The sequence below is a fragment of the Garra rufa genome, chromosome 23 (genome assembly GCF_049309525.1).
Source record: "Garra rufa chromosome 23, GarRuf1.0, whole genome shotgun sequence".
Taxonomy (NCBI): Eukaryota; Metazoa; Chordata; class Actinopteri; order Cypriniformes; family Cyprinidae; genus Garra; species Garra rufa.
This window is the reverse complement of record NC_133383.1, coordinates 36,642,153-36,661,556: the sequence shown is the minus strand read 5'-3', so window position 1 is coordinate 36,661,556 and position 19,404 is coordinate 36,642,153. Positions and strand designations below refer to the sequence as shown.

The window sequence follows — 19,404 nt, the reverse complement described above, 5'->3', positions numbered from 1 at the left end:
CAATGTGAGCTCGAGGCCATTTGGAAAGGGAACGGTTGAAAACGAAAACAAAAACAGGGAAAGCGAACAGGAGAATTTCGAAACATGGAAGAAAATGAAAGGAAACAGAGTTTTTGGAGTGGTAACGTTCCCAAACCTCAGTGTGGTTGGCAGCTCCTCGGCTTCACTGGATGAAGGCTCTAAACTGGCCGGCAGGTTTTTGTCTCCTCTGAAGGGTTCGAACTTCTGAAAGACAACAAACACACACACACACACCAGGATGAATACAAGACAGTTTGTGCTGAGGGGTTGTTTAACTTGCTGGGTATTTTGTAACTTAAACTCATTTGGTTGCATTAGAGACCAGGGAAAGAAAAAAAAAAAAAAAAAAAAAAAAAACAAGAGTTGGCTGCTTATTAGTCATATGCTCCCTTGGAGTAGTGTGGGAAAAGTTGGGCTATGCAACGTCATAAACATTCATTCCACTCAAAAACGTCCATCCAACAAGCCTTGCGACCATGAGGATGATGATAGCTCACGGGAATCTGTGGGGAATAAAAACAAAGAGAGATTTGATGAGAGATTGGAAAATGCTTTGCAATTTGTGATGACACATATTTAAGAGTTTTAAATAAAAAACTGACAAAATGTGTCTTTTTTCTCTAAAACTCTTAAATATGTCACCACCTATTGAAAAACAACTTGACATGACAAGAAAATATCGAAACACAATTGAAGACAATATGAGGCTGCTTACGCAATACATTTGATTTCTGTAATGAGTCACATTTATTGAGTTAAACTAAATATGAAGTGTCAAATAGTGTGGTCTGGAACTTATCTCATTTTAGGAAGGAAGTTTTATCTGTTGGGATCGATTTTGTTTGAATAATAAAGAGTTGGCCAATATTTAGTGTTTGCTGTTCCAAATTGCTAAACCAAAGTAAACTTTGGCATGTAGCTACTACTGTACATAAGCAAATGATACTTTAAATCATTCATAATGAGCAGTGCTATTGCAAACAGACATGGTGGATGATAAAACAGGAAATAAATATAAATTATATATAAATGTAAATTATATATATATATATATATATATATATATATATATATATATATATATATATATATATATATATAGAATGACCACATCTAGAAACCAAAATATATACAGTACTAGTCGAAAGTTTTTGAAAAGTACGATTTTTTTGTTTTAAAAAACATAAAAAAAGTCTCTTCTGCTCACCAAGCCGGCATTTATTTGGTCCAAAGTACAGCAAAAATTGCGAAATATTATTGCTATTTAAAATATCTGCTTTCAATTTGAATATATTTTTAAATGTAATTTATTCCTGTGATCAAAGCTAAATTTTCAGCATCATTACTCCAGTCTTCAGTGTCACATGATCCTTCAGAAATCATTCCTAATATGCTGATTTGCTGTTCAAGAAACATGTATTATTATTATTATTATTATTATTATTATTATTATTATTATTATCATCATCATCATCATCACCAATCTTTAAAACAGTTGAGTACATTTTCAGGATTCTTTGATGACTAGAAAGATCCAAAGAGCTCATGTATCTGAAATAAAAAGTTTTGTAATATTATACACTATACCATTCAAAAGCTTGGAGTCAGTATAATTTTTTTAAATGATAGAATCATTAAAAGTAATAATACTTTTATTTGGCAAGTATGTTTTAAATTAATCAAAATTGATGATTAATACATTTATAATAAAAGAACCCCCACTGCAGTTAAGGTCAGTGTTCATGACTCCACCATAAGAAAGAGACTGGGCAAAAATGGCCTGAATGGCAGAGCTCCAAGACGAAAACCGCTGCTGAGCAAAAAGAACATAAAGGCTCGTCTCAGTTTTGCCAGAACACATCTTGATGATCCCCAAGACTTTGGGGGAAATACTCTGTGGACTGACGAGACAAAAGCTGAACTTTCTGGAAGGTGTGTGTCCCATTACATCTGGCATAAAAGTAACACAGCATTTCAGAAAAAGAACATCATACCAGCAGTAAAATATGGTGCTGGTAGTGCGATGGTCTGGGGCTGTTTTGCTGCTTCTGGACCTGGAAGACTTGCTGTGATAAATGGAACCATGAATTCTGCTGTCTACCAAAAAATCCTGAAGGACAATGTCCAGCTATCTGTTTGTGACCTCAAGCTGAAGCGAACTTGGGTTCTGCAGCAGGAAAATGATCCAGAACACACCAGCAAATCCACCTCTGAATGGCTGAAGAAAAACAAAATTAAGACTTTGGAGTGGCCTAGTCAAAGTCCTGACCTGAATCCTATTGAGATGCTGTGGCATGACCTTAAAAAGGTGGTTCATGCTGGAAAACACTCCAATGTGGCTGAATTACAACAATTCTACCAAGATGAGTGGCCAAAATTCCTGCACAGCGCTGTAACAGACTCATTACGAGTTATCATAAACGCTTGATTGCAGTTGTTGCTGCTAAGGGTGGCCCAACCAGTTATTAAGTTTAGGGGGCAAACACTTTTTCACACAGGGCCATGTGGGTTTGGATTTTGTTCTCCCTTCATAATAAAAAAACTTTCAAAAACTGCATGTTTTGTTTACTTGTGTTATCTTTGATTAATATTTAAATTTGTTTGATGATCTGAAACATTAAAGTGTGACAAACATACAAAAAAATAAAGAATCAGGAAGGGGGCCAACACTTTTTCACACCACTGTATATTTTCCTTCCATCTCGTATTTATTCCATAGTACACGTCATTTCCTTTCCAGACATGATGTATCACTTCTACGGACGACGATGGATGAATGCATCGTCTATTGGCCCTGTTTCTGATCCATTAGGTTACAATCATTTCAGCATTTATCTTCTGTTTATTTTCCTTTAGATCGCAACACTCCACCCAAACAACTACATATAAAAAGGAAGCCAATTTTAAATGCACCACAGCTTCACTGAACCAGAGGCCTTCAAAGGGCACGACTGATATAAACACAGCACTGAAGAATACACCGATATCCAGACAAGTCCAACACTTTCACCAGCCCCACAATGAGCTGAGTGTTGGGTGGAGGTGGTCAAGAGGACCTGGAACCAGACCTGTCTGCTGCTACTTGTTGTCAACAACTCTGCACTGTTGACCTTGACCCCAGCCTGGTTCCCCTCAGACGGGGAGGGGCCGAAGGGGTGCGCAGGAGGGGCGCGATTCTCAACCATACAGGATTTCCTCACTCCCAGAGGCAGCTGCCTATTGTTAAGGAGCCGGGCAGCCTCAGGAGCCCCTCTCTCTATAGCTCAACTATACATGTGATCTGTGATCTTTATGGTCTGTTTTGTTGTAGCGCTTGCAGATATTCCATGAAACAACAATAGACACATTTATTCATGTCATTGATGGACTGAAGTCTCAGGCATGATGTTAAGGTGTTTTTAGGTTGCTGCTTTGTGGTTGCTAAGGTGCTTTGAGTGTTGCTAGGATGTTTTGAGTGGTTACTGGGTGGCCCAAGTCAAAACAGCCCACCCTCAAGTCTACATGGCACCATTCATACTTTTCTAAACGTGCTATTCAAATGGCAAGTTATGTGCTAGCCTGTTTAGATTCCTTTTTGCCATTGATTATAGCACTGAGCACAGTATCCAAATCTGAACATTTGTCGCAGAAAACTGCAGATGCCACAGTTAGAGGCAACCTGATATTATGATGAAAACATACCTGTGGGAACTTTTTCGCAAGATGCGAAATACGTACCCCCTTGTACGTTTCGTGACATATTGAATGTGAAATGTCCACTTTTTACTGACGACAAAATGTTGAAAACAACATTGTTTTAGTTTTAACTTTTTGTTAAATAATAAAAAGTATTAACATGAATGATAGATTTTGTCAGCTGTGCAAAAATACATATTTTTTAATAATTAAAATGTTAAAAAATTGTAAAAAAAAAAAAAAAAAAATGGTTAAAAGGTTTGGGGTCTGTAAGTTTTTTTTTTTACTTTTTTTTAGCTAGGATACATTAAACTTATTAAAAATGCCATTTGTAATGTTACAAAAGATTTCTAATCAATTCAGTTATTTTTTACTTTCTATGGACCAAAAATTCTTAAAAAAAACATTACCAAAAATATTATTTAAAAAACGTTTCTTGAAGAGCAAATCAGCATATCAGAATGATTTCTGAAGGATCATGTGACAATGAAAACTGGAGTAATGATGCACAAAATTACATTTTAAAAGATATTACAATTGAAGGTTATTTTCAATATTTCATAATATTACCTGTTATTGTATTTATTTTAGTGGTGGGCCGTTATCGGCGTTAACGTGCTGCGTTAACGTGAAACTCTTATCGCGCGATAAAAAAAATAACGCCGTTAATCTATTCTCAAATTTGGGTTGGGAGCTGGGTCTAAACTACGCAAGCTATGATGACTTTCACCTTGATAGTTTAACGCGGATGTATACCGAAGACTGTAGTAGAATATGGTCGCGCATTTAAGTCTCCTCCGCCAAAACACAGACGGGATCGCGTCATCCTCCATTCATAAAAACCGAATCTACTATAGCGAAATGCCACGTAAATTCGTCGTTTTTTGGATTCATAAATCAAATGTTGGTCAGTCACTTAATTCAAATCGCGATATGGACTAGTGTATGTGAAAACTGAAATGCAAAAAGACCGTTTTAATATGAATCCGATATGTTCCGTTTGCCTAGCTGTATGTATGCATGGCGGAGACGCGCTTTTACTACACGCATACTGAAACACACGTGACGCTCCCGGTAATTTTTGGCATTTGCATCTCACATGAACAGATAAACTCAATCTCCCAAACTGCTGTGAGTGTCACTTTTACCGTTTCATTTGAGAAAACTAGCATCATATCATACTGTATACACAGAAACTTCTCGGCAACCTGTCAAAATAAAAGTACGGTGTAACATGTAATGGGTTGGGTAGGTGTTGACGTTAAAAAAAACACAATCTAATAGGTAGAAAAAATAATTTCATTGTTAGTTAGTTAGTAAACACAAGTACATCTAATTGAACATAATTTATTTTCATCAACAAATTATCATAGAACAGCTTCATGAGCTTTATGATCCATTCTCAAAGACTTTAAGTCATTATTTGGGTAGCACACATATTCTGAATGCCTTCAGCAGAATTCAAATTAGCCATTTTAATCTAGATTAATCTAGATTAATTCCAAAATTTAATCTAGATTAATCTAGATTAAAAAAATTAATCTATGCCCACCCCTAATTTATTTATTTATTTTTACCATGCAACCTTGCTGATACTGTTTGAACATTTGAACGCAAGTATATATTTTTAATATTTTTAATTTAAGAATTGTTTTTATTGTGGGAAAAAAACAGTGAAAGTAAAACTAAAGAACATAATCAAGTTGTGTAAATAATGTTTTTCCAATTCATTTTTTATCAAGTGCAAATAAAGTTTTTTTTTTTTAAAGTGTACAATTATTTAAAACTAAGAAATATTATATAAAATAAATGTTAATTTATTTTGAGCAATGTTGTGTATTATTTATATTTTTAAATTAAATTATGTGATATATTTATAAGCTTTATATCAGACATTAAAATGTCATGCAATAAAAGATGAAAACCACATTAAAAATTCAGTCTGAACAATGCCTATGATTTTTTGGTCTCTAGATATGGCCTTCCTTCAACATAAGTTAAATTTTGTCCTATTTTATCATCTTTCAGGCAAAAGTCTGATTGATATAAAAAAATAAAAATAATTATTTGAATATATGAATTAAACATGAATTATAAATGAATTATTAATTACTCCTCCAAAAACAGTGCAGTTATTGAGGGTTAGAGATTTTGGCAACACTTTACAAAAGGTTTTATTTGTTTACATGGATTAACTATATTAGTTAACATGAACAATATGTATATTTATTTATTAATCTTAGTTAATATTACGTTCAAAATTTCAAGTTGTATCAAAGTTGTACTATGAACTAACATGAACATGAAAATATTAATAACTAACTAATATTAACAAAAAATAATAAATGCTGTAAAAAATATATTGCCATTCAAAAGTTTGGGATCAGTAAAATTTGTAAGTCTCTCATGCTCATCAAGGTTCCATTTATTTGATCAAAAATACAGAAAAAGGTAAAATTATGAAATATTATTGCAGAATAACAATGTTCAATTTTAATATACTTTAAAACATAGTTTATTTCTGAGATACAAAGCTGAATTTTCAGCATCATCACTCAAGTCTTCAGTGTCACATGATCCTTTAGAAATTAGTCTAATATGCTGATTTATTATCAATGTTGGAAACCTGTGATACTTTTTTTAGGACTCTTTGATGAATAAAAAGTTAAAAAGAACAGCATTTATTCCAAATAGAAATCTTTTCTAACACTGTAAGTCTTTACTATCACTTTTTATCCATTTAACACCTCCTTGCTGAATAAAAGTATTAATATCTTTCAAAGAAAGAAAGAAAGAACATGTTCTGTTTTAAATATAATGTTTTATTCATGCTAAAAAAAAGTATCACAGGTTCTAACAAAATATTAAGCAGAACAACTGTTTCCAACATTGATAATAAAAGTAATAAATCAGCATATCAGAATGATTGCTGAAGAATCATGTGACACTAAAGACTGGAGTAATGACGCAGAAAATTCTGCTTTGCTTTGTTTTAAAATATTTTAAAATAGAAAACAACTTTTTTAAACTGCAATGATATTTCACAATATTATTGTTTTTTGTGTTTTTAATCAAATAAACAGCTAAAAAGACATTAAAAATCCTACTGGTCACAAACTTTTGAACAGCAGTGTGTGTTGTTCATTGTTAGTTCATGTTAATTAATGCATTAGCTAATGTTAAAGGGGTCATCGGATGCAAAACTAACTTTCACATGTTGTTTGAACATTAATGTGTGTTGGCAGTTTGTGTACACAACCACCCTACAATGATAAAAATCCACCCAGTGGTATCTTTAAAAGGAATATCCCCTTTTTAAAATCAGCTCATTCTCAGCTTCTTGTCGGTGTGACGAAACACAGTTGATTGACATGAGCGTTTTACCTTAGACCCGCCCTCACCGAGCTGAAACAGTCGAATACGATCACCATTGTGTTGACTGGGGTGCAGAGGAAGACTCTCATTGAGTGATTGAGGTGTTCTGTTGTTGGATGTAATAATGAACATAGCAGTCGCCATTTACTCCCGACATCTGAGCCGCTTAAGAGGCAGGGGTTTAGCGTTACTTTCGTTTTTAACAGGAAATTGCAGATCCCGATCTACATATGCATCTATGTTCATGTGAATCATTCCTGATGCAGCTTCACACACAGCAGAAGTGAGTATAAGGGTTTTTTATGCATCTTTGCAAATGGCCTTTCTTAATAATGTGCTAACGTGGCTAAACGTGGCTAAACGTGGCTAAATGCGACTGAAGTAAACATTACGGCTCATAATCCCTCAGCAGAGAGGGGCGGGGCGAGCGAAGCTCATTTGCATTTAAAGGGCCCATGTGATAAAACAAGCTGATATTTTGCAGAGCTGATTTTGACAAGGTAAAAGGATGTTTTTTTTACACTACTATTGAGAAATTTTAACCAAAGTATATTAGAGACTTCTCATTAAGACCCTAAAGAATCATATGAACTTGTGGAAAATGGGCATCCAATAACCCCTTTAATCAATGAAACCTTATTGTAAAGAATTACTAAGATTTTAACAAAGCACTAAGCTATAGTATAAAAATAGTAATAGTAATGATTGCCTTAGCAAACAGCACAACTTATATGATACCCACCTTTACCTGTGCATGAGCCCAACGCACCACTAACTTCTTAGAAAGTGCCAGTTTTCCATTCAACCGCTGAATAGCCCTTTCAGCCTCCTGCGATGAAGAAAAAACACTGCTTATGACAGATTTTCTGCTTTTATGATGATCACAATTATGCATGCATCTACAAACGTCACTAAACTCTGACACTATCATTAAATGTCTATTTTTGAAATCCTCTATTAATCCTGTTCAAAGATCACTTCTGAAGTGTCTGGATTCTGAACCTTCTTGTGTGTTTGTTTGCTACTTTCTAGTTTCTGGCTGTTGCTGGAAGCATGGCGTAATGATAGGGAACAATAATGGCTGATGATGGATCACTAGTTTTCCAAGCTCTCATGAAGGGCGTGAATGAGATCTGTAAACACACATTTCCCCTTCAACAACACCCTTGGGACTGCCTCATATTACACTCCAGAGAGCCAAGGGTTCCTTATCTCCATCAGCTGTCTGGGTGCCTCTTAAAGACTTGCATATCATTACTGGATCAAAACAGACACTTCCTTTGGCATTTTGGGTTGTTAATTTTCTGATTTTGTAAAGAAGACTGAACAGAACCTCTTTGGTGTGGAAGTTGACAAAGCAGTATCCTCTTGGCTGTCCCTCCAGAGGACCCGACTTATGGAAGAGGAAATCAAACTGCTTCACTTTGCCAAACTTCTCCAGGAGCTTCACTAGGTGGTACCTGCAAGAACACAAAGTGGTTTTATTTTGAAGTGTGTTTATCTTTTTGTAACACTTGAAGTATATTTGCCTTTTTGGACACTTCAATTATGGAGCGATTGTGATCGTGATGCTTCCTTTAATAAATGGCACTAATAATTGTAATGACCAAGCATTAAAAATGAGTGATTAAAGCCACAAGGGAATAATGCATGTCATGGCACTATAATTCTTTGTAAACAAGGCTTGATCAGAATGACAGGTCTCTTTACACCTTTTTAGCTGCTGTAAATCTTTTATTAACACAATACAAAGGATACAGCACAGGGACAATGAGGATATTAAAAAGCGGAAGACTGAATTCCCTCAAGAGTTTAATTTAAGACAAACAATTGCGACAAGTACAGCTTCAATAACCTGCTGCCATGGAAGATGCAAGTCTATTATTACTGCCAAAAACACAGTCGTGATTATTTGTTACTTAATCAAGGTCGACGGGTTTGAATGCCATTTTGGACCCTATTAACCTACAATGTATAGACCAAAACAGCTGAAACATTCTTCAAAAAATCATCTTTTGTTTTCCACAAAGTGATTGTGGTTGCACAACTTCCAAAATGTGACATATTTCCAAGTGAAAATGGGACATGCATCCATCAGGAATTGATTTGTAAAAAAAAAAAAAAAAATGGGTGTTGCATACAAAACCCAGGTGGCTTGGCGTGGTCTCTATATGAATGAAGGTTGGGGTGAAAAACTAGCCAGCCAAAAATGAAAGTCTAGTGAAAGAAAAGCAACCGGTCAGTTCTTCGATACAGCCAAGAGTACAGGCAGAGAGTTCTCGTGAAACAAGAATAATGAATTTCTTTCCAAGAGAACTTCACGCTGAACCTGTGCTATTCAAACAAAGAGAGCTTCGTACAAATAGGCTTCTTCAAACAAGCATGTCCACAGCATTCGAGAGCAGTCTAGCATGCGGTCCATACATAAAAGAGAGTGTTTGCAAGTATCCTTGCTTCTGCATGTTCACCTGTATGTCATCCGAACCGTTAACATTTAATGTGACTGAACACTGCGTGAACATGACTCTATTTGCACCTAAAGTTTTTGGAGAATGTTGGCAAAACCACATTGACGAAAGCAACGCCAAGGTTCGATGACATGATGCTCTATGAATTTGTCAAAAACACAATAAAAATGGAATTTTTATAAATTGCTTGAAAAACATGTTTTTCATAAAAGAGATCATTAAAGCCTCATTAACGGGATAGTTCAACCAAAAATTAAAATTACCCAATGGTTTACTCACCCTTCAGTCATCCTAGGTGTATATGACTTCCTTCTTTCAGACGAATACAGTTGGAGTTACACTGCCGCTCAAAGGTTTGGGATCAGTAAGATTTTTTAATGCTTTCTTTTCTGCTCATCAAGGCTGTGTTTATTTGATTAGAAATACAGAGAAAAAAAAACAGTAATATTGTAAAATGTTATTGCAATTTATATTGGTTTTCTATGTTAATATACTGTAAAATATAATTTATTCCTGTGATGCAAAGCTGAATTTTCAGCATCATTACTTCAGTATTCAATGTCACATGATCCTTTAGAAATTATTCTAATATGCTGATTTATTATCAGTGTTGGAAACAGTTGTGATGCTTAATTATTTTTTGGTACATGTGATACTTTTTTCAGGATTCTTTGTTAAATAAAATGTTATAAAGATAAACATTTATTTAAAATAGAAAACTTTTGTAACAAAAACTTCATTCAAAGTTTGGGGTCAGTAATTTTTTTTCTTCCTTTCTCTCTTTGAAAGAAATTTAAACTTTTATTTAACAAGGATTTGTGAAATTGATAAAAAGTGATAGTAAAGACTTATATTGTTAGAAAAGATTTCTATTTTGAATGCTTTTCTTTTTAACTTTTTATTCAAAGAATCCTGAAAAACGTATCACAGGTTCCAAAAATTATTAAGCAGCACAACCGTTTCCAACATTGATAATAATTCAGCATATAAGAATGATTTCTAAGAGGATCATGTGACACTGAAGACTGGAGTAATGGCTGATGAAAATTCATCTTTGCATCACAGAAATAAATTATATTTTAAAGTATATATAAAAAAATATTTTGAACTGCAATAATATTTCATAATATTACTTTCTTTCTGTTTTTAAAAACATAAAAAAATCTTACTGATTCCAAACTTCTGAGCAGCAGTGAATGGGTGTTGAGATTAAAAAGCCCAAAAAGTCCATACATCCATCATGAAAAGTTCTTCACATGGCTCAGAGGGTTAATAAAGGCCTCCTTAAGCGAATCAATGCGTTTGTGTTAGAAAAATATCTTTATCCAAAACTTTATAAAACGTCATAGCTTCCGCTAACTGACATACATGCGTTTATGAGAGAGTGGCGTTCCAATGGATGACGTAGGATGTAGGCATATCTTAAATTTATTTGGATAGTTTTCTTACAAAAACACAACGCTTCACTTGGAAAGGCCTTTATTAATCCCCCGAAGTCATGTGGAGTAGTTTTTATGATGGATGGATGGATGCACTTTATTGGGCTTCAAAATTTCAACAGCCATTCAGTTCCATTACAAATTGAAAGAACCAGGACATTTTTATTACAACTCTGATTGTATTTGTATGAAAGAGGAAAGCCTTGAGAGTAAATCATGGGGTAATTTCTATTTCTATTTTTGGATGAACTATACATTAAAAGGATGAAGCTCTTGAAAAGCAAGCACTTTAAAAATGTCATGTGGTGCAACCAGTGTGCAAAAACATGAAGGGGAAAAACTGGACATGATATTAACCTCTTGACAGTGTGTCAATGTCAGTAAGTCTATCTTGGATGCTTCTACTTGTCGTTTAAACTCAAGTAAATAGTGTTGCCATCATCTCCAATGACTCATCTTGAGGAAAGGTGATGAATGTTGCATCACGTGGGCATCCCTGAAAACAAAATCTAAAGACTGAGTAATGCAGCTCAGGAAGGCATTCAAGCATTTCCTTGAGCTGGGAAAAGGCTGGGAAAGCTACCGAGCTGAGCATCAGAAGCACGCTCAGGATAAACAACATTATATTTGTGGAACATCTTACTATTTTGTTGTTCTTCCAGCATGACAGCCAGAGCGGTCTGGGAGTTGCCTCCTGCACCAAGACGAGGAGATGCCGGGGATTTCTTTATTGTTTTGGATAGTTGAGGTTATTTTTAATCCTGGAAAGGTAGGAACACAGATTGAACTGGGGGTCCTGGCTTCAGTATTAATGTTTTCCCCTACTCTCCCATGAGCTTTTCTTCAAGTAGTATTTCGCACTTTCCCAGCCACCACCCTCTCAGACTCGGGCCATGGGATCTTCCTGACTTGCCACAGATTGAATCGATAGTGGCCCGATTCAAATGGACAACCTGTAGAATTTTTTTTTTCAGACCACAATGCACATCCCCAGAGAGCCATAAAATGTGCCGTTGGGAGGAAGAAGGGGTCCGTCCAAGAAGCTTGGAGTATTTTGTGAAAGTGTTGACGTGAGCCAAGCATGTCATCTGTTTGGGCCAAAGAAGTCGGAGCGCTGCCCACCCACCTGCAGCGTCTCCCGTTTCAGTATCGCTGTGCAGCATGCAGACCTTGAGAAACATATAACAGCATAGAATCAAGAAAGCAGCACGGATATCAAGGTCAAGAAGAGATTCCAACAGACACGTGTCTATTTCAGATTACTATAGGGTGTGGTCTAAGACCAGTGCTGTTTTCCTCCTCGGCCGTCCCATCGGACAGGCCTCCTGTTCCCTTCTGCTCGCGTAACGGACAATGCAAAGCAGGCCTCCAAAAGCACAAACAACCTGCGGCACATGGTAGATCCATCACCGGCCCTAAATGGGCCCCAGCGGAGCATGGACAGGTCAATATGTCAGCCTGTTATTACGACAGCAGCTCCTGCTTTGTGTGAACGGCCGCGTCCGCCACAGGTCTCAACTGTGGGAAACCAACCCTGAAAGAAAGAGTTTGTATGTTTGTGTCAGGGAGACTGTGCACGCGTGATGAGGCGGAGCTCTGTGAATGTTGATGGATGTTTTCATTAGCGAGGAAATGTTGTCATCACCATCCTCAACATCGGTTGCTCAAACCTCAGCACCTGGCATCTCTGTGTCACTCAAGTTGCAGGATTAGTTTAGTTGGATCTGACAGAGGCCAAAGTCCTTGAGAACTTGTGAAACACCTGTGGTGTGGTATACAACATAGTTCTTTTAGGCTGTGTCCCAAAACACACCCTAGTTCCCCATGATGTCAATATGTATGTTGGAAATTGGTGATATTGGGGCAGTGATGTCTAAAGGGTGTGTTCACACTTGTCATGTTCGGTTTGATAAAAACAAACTCTGGTGCGATTGCTCTGTTAGTGCAGCCCGTTTGAGTAAAGCCCGGACACACCAACTCGACGCCAACCAACTAGCGCCGACGAAAGCCGACCGTCTTGTCGCCTCTAGTCGGCTGCGTCTGCGGGCGTCTGGGCAATTAAACTGAGCTCGAACACACCGAACTGACAACACCCGACTACAAACTAGAAGGTGCTTTCTGCGAATGCGTGAGGAGATATACCGTTGCGTACCTGCAGATGGCAGTATTGTATATAGAACTGTACGAATTGCGAAATGATGACAGCGAGCCGGTTCCCTCTCGACTCCTTACTTGTTACGTCACTTCACGTTCAAGTCCTCCACGCGCTCTGATTCGATGTCTGAACAGCCAATCAGAGCGCTCTCTTTCCCAGACAGCCCCGACAAGCCCGACGCCAAATCAACATGTTGAATCGGGCAAACTTTGGCCGACGCGAGCCCGACGAAAGCCGACGAGAGCCGACGTGCGGAACACACCGAACCGACGTGCTTCACCGATGCCCACCAACTGCCCGACGAGGCCAGGCGGCCGATCATCAGCTTGGTGTGTCCCGGCCTTAAGTGTGAACGCTGCCATCCAAACCCTGGTGCGCACCAAACAAGTGGACCAAGACCGTTAAAAAGATGGGTCTCGGTCCATTTCCAAACAAACTCTGGTGCGGTTCGAATGAAATATGAACGCAACACAAACCATATACTTCTAAACGAACCAAAAACAGAAAACAAGATGCAATGCTATGCAACATGGTTTCACGAAGGGAACAAGTGGTGTATCCAAAACAAAATGAGCAGAGGGTAAACATGGAGCAATGAAGAGGTAAAGGGCCTTTTATGAACTATTTGTGGTGAAAATAAAATCATATACACGCAACAATGAGCATGCTTAGTCCTACAGACAGCATTAGGTGCATTCGACTTAAAACGGCGCTGAGGGTGAATGAGATCAAAGTACCTATTCACTGATCAGCTGCTCAGCACCATTTTAATTTAAACGCACCTTTTCCTTTTGTTTAGAGTGTTCGGTGAAATATATGTCATTAAACCCGACCAATCAGGTTGTGAACGTATCACTATGCCTTAAGGTTCGGTATCTTTAGGTTTGCTGTTAAAAATGCCAGTGTGAACGCTAAGCAGACCAGGACCAAATGTATCATTTTCCTTTTTGGTCCGGACCAAATGAACCAAACGAACCAAACTACAAGTTTGAACACACCCTAAGAGTGCTTTCACACCTGGCACTTTGTTTCGGAATTAGCTCGGTTTGTTTGGGCATATGTGAACACGGCAATCGAGCTCAGATCCACGCCAAACCAATTGGTACAAGATTGCCTGAACGAGGTCTCGGCTCGATTGAAAACGAACTCTGGAGTGGTTCGGTTGTAGTGAGAAAGCAATCTGATCCAACAGACCAACGAACCAGGCTATATCAATGTATAATGGTAATTACAGTTCCGGAAAAAGCAGTAGCTTTGTTGTTTAGCTAATACCTCTTAAAATGAACCTGTGAATGTCTGTGTTTGGGCACGTCTTTACTATTCAAAATCAAAGCGCGCCTTTTCATTTATAATGCCGTCTTATTGCTCTCTTTGTAGTAGGTGCATTTTAAAAATGTTTTCCCTATGAATCCTGGACTCCGGCTTAAAATTATAAATTAATATAACGACAGCTACAAAAAAGGCAACAATAAACCTACAAAGCTGCTGTTGTTCCATTCTGACGGATGACAGCTGAGCGGAATCCCGGAAAATAACCCGTGGAACTTTGACCAATGAGAGGAAAATTTATTTGCGCGTGATGTGTATTAACACATTTGGTCTGTTTAGAAACTTTGCTGTGTGAAAGCGAACCGCACCAAGAATAAAATGCAACATTGTAATAATTTTAATCCATGTTTTTGAACAGAGAAATCGATCTACAGGCGTGAAAGCACTTTAGTCTGTGCTTGGGAAACAACTTTCCAGTTTTAGCAAGATTTTAACAATGGGTCTTCACTACAAATGACTGACTCCTCGGGAAGTGTACTTCCCTCACTAGTGGATTGAGATTGAGACACACCCTGGGCTGATTCAACAGGTGGAAAGTATGAGACCTGTGCTATTTCACCAATGTAACTTGTCATGTTGCCCAAGCACTGACTGTACCACAAATCAGCGTCATTCATTTATACCACATTTCAGTGGAAAAGCAATGAGAGGAATTAAGCAACCGTGTCCAGAAAGTGTAATTTTTCCATCTAGCTACAGCTTGTGATTAATGTAACGATGATGGTGAAATGTACAGTCAGTAAGGTAGATGGATTAGCACTCAGGAGAAACAGTTTACGGTGAAAGAACAGAATAATTTTCTTTTTGTCTGACTGAAATTTGTTGCTGACTATTTGCAGAACTGTAAATATGTACTTCAGACTTTTCCAAATCTGTGATGTCTTGAGATTAATCATATTAAACAAATGAGGCTGTTTGTGAAGTTGATGTAGTGACTGACAAAAAAAGCGGTTTTGCAATAAATTACCGTTACATCAGAATCTAAGCATGAATGTGCACAGCTGATTTTTCCCGTATTTTAATTTCCAAAATGTTACTTTAGCTTGCTAATTTATTGCGAACTGATGGATGAAAATTGCTTGTTAATGCACAAAGGTCAGGGAAATAACATGGGAATAACACAAGAAAGACAAATGGAGTGTTCATACTGTGTTTTTGTTTTCAATCCCAAAAACTACTGAGTAAATCTCACGAAAGCTGTCAAGAAATGTCATATTTCACACAAATATTTCACATTAAAAAATGAAGCTTGTATTTCGGACCACTAAATTATTTTTGCATTGTGACATTATTTTTCTTATAATTATGCACCACTCCTACGCAATATTAGGTTACTGTAAAGCCAAAAAAAAAAACTACTGTAACACAAATAAAGGATGATATGTGACCCTGGATCACAAAATCAGTCTTAAGTAGCACGGGTATATTTGTAGCAATAGCAATTATCAATTTTTCTTTTGTGGCAAAAATCTTTAGGACATTAAGTAAAGATGATGTTCCATGAAGATATTTTGTAAATTTCCTACTGTAAATATATCAAACTTTAATTTCTGATTAGTAATATGCATTGCTAGGAACATTATTTGGACAAGTTTAAAGTGATTTTTCTCAGTATTTAGATTTTTTTTTGCACCCTCAGATTGCAGATTTTCAAATAGTTGTATCTCGGCCAAACATTGTCCTATCCTTAAAAACGTTCTCCTCCAACTTTAAAATCGCCCTACATCGCTATTTTACCTTTTTTTTGTAAAAGGGCATTCGACTTTCTTTGCACATTCACTTTGTAAATACTGGGTCGGTACAACTGCAGTGATGTAGGATGATTTTGAAGTTGGAGGAGAAAATGAGATGAGCATTTGTGGTCAAAAAGTATATAAATTTTATTTTGTTTTTCAAAAATAACCAATCTTTTCACTGGATAAGACCCTTCTTCCTTGGCTGGGATCATTTAGAGCCCTTTGAAGCTGCATTTAAACTGCATTTTGGACGTTCAAACACACAGGCACCATAGAAGTCCATTATATGGAGAACATTCCTGAAATGTTTTCCTCAAAAATCATAATTTCTTTACGACTGAAGTAAGAAAGACATCTTGGATGACAAGGGGATGAGTAAATTATCTGTAAGTTTTTGTTCTGGAAGTAAACTAATCCTTTAATAAGTGTAAACAAGACCAAAATTCCTAATCGTCGTAAAAGGTCATTGCCATCAATGCCTCAAAGCTTTTACCTCACCATCTTGGTTTCTTCATCAATCTCTCTGATGATCGTCCACAACTGCTACAGTGCAGCACCTAAAGTACCTTTTCACCTCCCAACTCAATTACTACTCTCAATTATCCACTTACTTGGAAACCCCAGGAAAAAGTTGCCTTTGGGTGACTGCTGACCTCACATAGCAGGACCTCAGCACTGTGTGCGTGTGAGATCTGCAGGACCCTGAAGTGGAACTCGCTACTACAAACACTCCCAGCATGTGAACTAATTAATCTTCCCAATCACCAGCCTGTGGGCATCACGGCTGTTTTCATTCAAGCAGGTTATTTAAAGAAAAACAGAGGAGCGAGAGGGAAGGAAACGCCTGTCTAGACGCCAGCCCGGGCAAGCCGTACATTTTCCAGGGGCGCTCCAGCAACGTGTGCTATTTCTCTCGCGCTTCCCTTCTGTGTCACCCGGCCACCCCCTCTCCACCTTGAGCAGCCGCTACAGGTTCACAAAGTAAACACGCCAGGTGAATGAGAAATGATGGCAGCCCCTCAGCAAAACAGGTCTCCACGGCCGAGCGGCTCTCTTTAACACGCCTTGTCGTCATCTGCTCATTCTCCAGCACAAAGACACACTTGGCTAATCAATCACCCGGGCAGCTCCGCAGGTCTGTCTGGGAGGCAGTGCGGTGCTGGCTTACTGCACAGGCAAACACTCACTCTGTGATTTTGGGGTCAATGTTGCCGATCCAGAGCCGATGACCGTCCTGCGCCGAGCTACCTGACAGGATGGAGGCATTCTCCACAGTCTCTGCAGCGGACTGCATTAGGCTCCTGAGAAAACACAGAGAGACGTTTCAGTGGCGTTCAGGTAAGTATGTGCCACAGGAATATATATGTATTTGAATATATATGTAACTTTCATCTATCTAACTAATTAACTATCCATCTATCTATCTATCTATCTATCTGACTTTCGATATATCTATCTGAATTACTATTTATCTAACCACATATCTATCTATCATCTATCTATCTATCTATCTATCTATCTATCTGTCTGTCTGACTGTATCTGACTAATTATATATTTATCTGACTATCTATCTATCTGACTTTCTAACAAACATCTATCTATCTGTCTATCTATCTGACTGTCTAACAAACATCTATCTATCTGACTTTCTAACAAACATCTATCTATCTATCTATCATCAATCAATCGTGTCTAACTATCAATTGTCTATCCACACAACTGACTGTCTATCTCTTTCCATCTATCTATCTAACAAGCAACAATCTATCTGACTGTATCCAATTAACTATATATAGCTATATGACTATCTATCTGACATCTATCTATCTGTATCTGACTGTCTATCTATCTGAATTTATCTATCTATCTATCATCTATCTATATATCTATCTGTCTTTTAAACAATCATTCAATCAATTAATAAATCAATCAATCAATCGTGTGTCTATCAATTTTTCTATCCACCCAACTATTTATTTATCTGACTATCTATCTATCTATCTATCTATCTATGTATCTATCTATCTATCTATCTATCTATCTATCTATCTATCTATCTATCAACCATCTAAATCTTTATATCTATCTGTCTTTTAAACAATCATTCAATCAATCAATCGTGTGTCTAACTATCAATTTGTCTATCCACCTAACTGACTGTCTATCTATCTCTCTATCTATCTTTAACTAACTATATATTTATCTGACTATCTATCTATCTGACTGTCTAACAACCAACTATCTATCTAAATATAGCTATCTATCTGACTGTATCTAATTAACTATATATATATATATATATATATATATATATATTTGACTATCTATCTGACCATCTATCTGCCTGTCCATCAATCTATCTAACTGTATCTAACTAAGCATCTAACTGTCTACCTATCTGACTTTCTATCTATCCATCTATCTGACTTTCTAACCCTCTATCTGTCTTTTAAACAATCATTCAATCATGTGTCTATCAATTTGTCTATCCACCCAACTGATTGTCTATTAATCTATCTGTCTATCGATCTATCTGAATTACTATCTATCCAACATGTATCTATCTATCTATCTATCTATCTATGTCTGACTGTCTAACCAACCAACTATATGTCTACCTGTATCTATCTGACTTTATACCTAACATCTATCTATCAATCACCCATTCTATCTATCTATATTATATCTAGATTTTTTTCTCTTATGAGAGTGTGATACATGCAGAACAGTTATATTTTAGGCCTCTTAGTTTTAAAAACAATCATGACAATTACGTTTATGAAGCATGAAGACGATAATAATATCAAAATGACATTTTACAAATCATGTCATTCATTTAGTATGCAAACGTTGTCATATTATAGAAAACCCGTAACTACTAAATAACACAAACCTAGCCGAAAACGAATTAATTTTACATATGAATGATTGTTGTGCTAACAACTAGCAAGCAACGTTAACAGATTACATACATTAGCAGAGCACTCACCTCCTCTCGTGTTCCTCTCCTCTGCTCTTTAAACCTAAACTAAAGATACCGTGTACAAAATTCGGTGGCAGTGCCTCAAAACCTAAAATTCATCTCGTATATCTGCCACACGAACGACTCAGACAAAACATTGATGAGTGTAGCCTGTTAGCTTAGCATTCATAACATCAACAACGGCGCCGGAGAGTGACGTTAACAACTTATTTTGATGACGC

General features: G+C 37.0%; 1 protein-coding gene across 1 annotated transcript in view; it reads right to left on the bottom strand.

Annotated features, from left to right (window-relative positions):
• Window positions 1-19,341, bottom strand: part of rbm18 (RNA binding motif protein 18) — a 21,094-nt gene extending 1,753 nt beyond the window's left edge. The window contains exons 1-5 of the mRNA XM_073829567.1: window positions 19,190-19,341; window positions 17,386-17,499; window positions 8,405-8,531; window positions 7,820-7,900; window positions 137-225 (exon numbers count right to left, since the gene is read on the bottom strand). Coding sequence (XP_073685668.1) covers window positions 137-225; window positions 7,820-7,900; window positions 8,405-8,531; window positions 17,386-17,492 — 404 coding nt within the window. The 5' untranslated portion in view covers window positions 17,493-17,499; window positions 19,190-19,341. The remainder of the gene's footprint in view (window positions 1-136; window positions 226-7,819; window positions 7,901-8,404; window positions 8,532-17,385; window positions 17,500-19,189) is intronic.
• Between the last annotated feature and the right edge of the window lie 63 nt (window positions 19,342-19,404).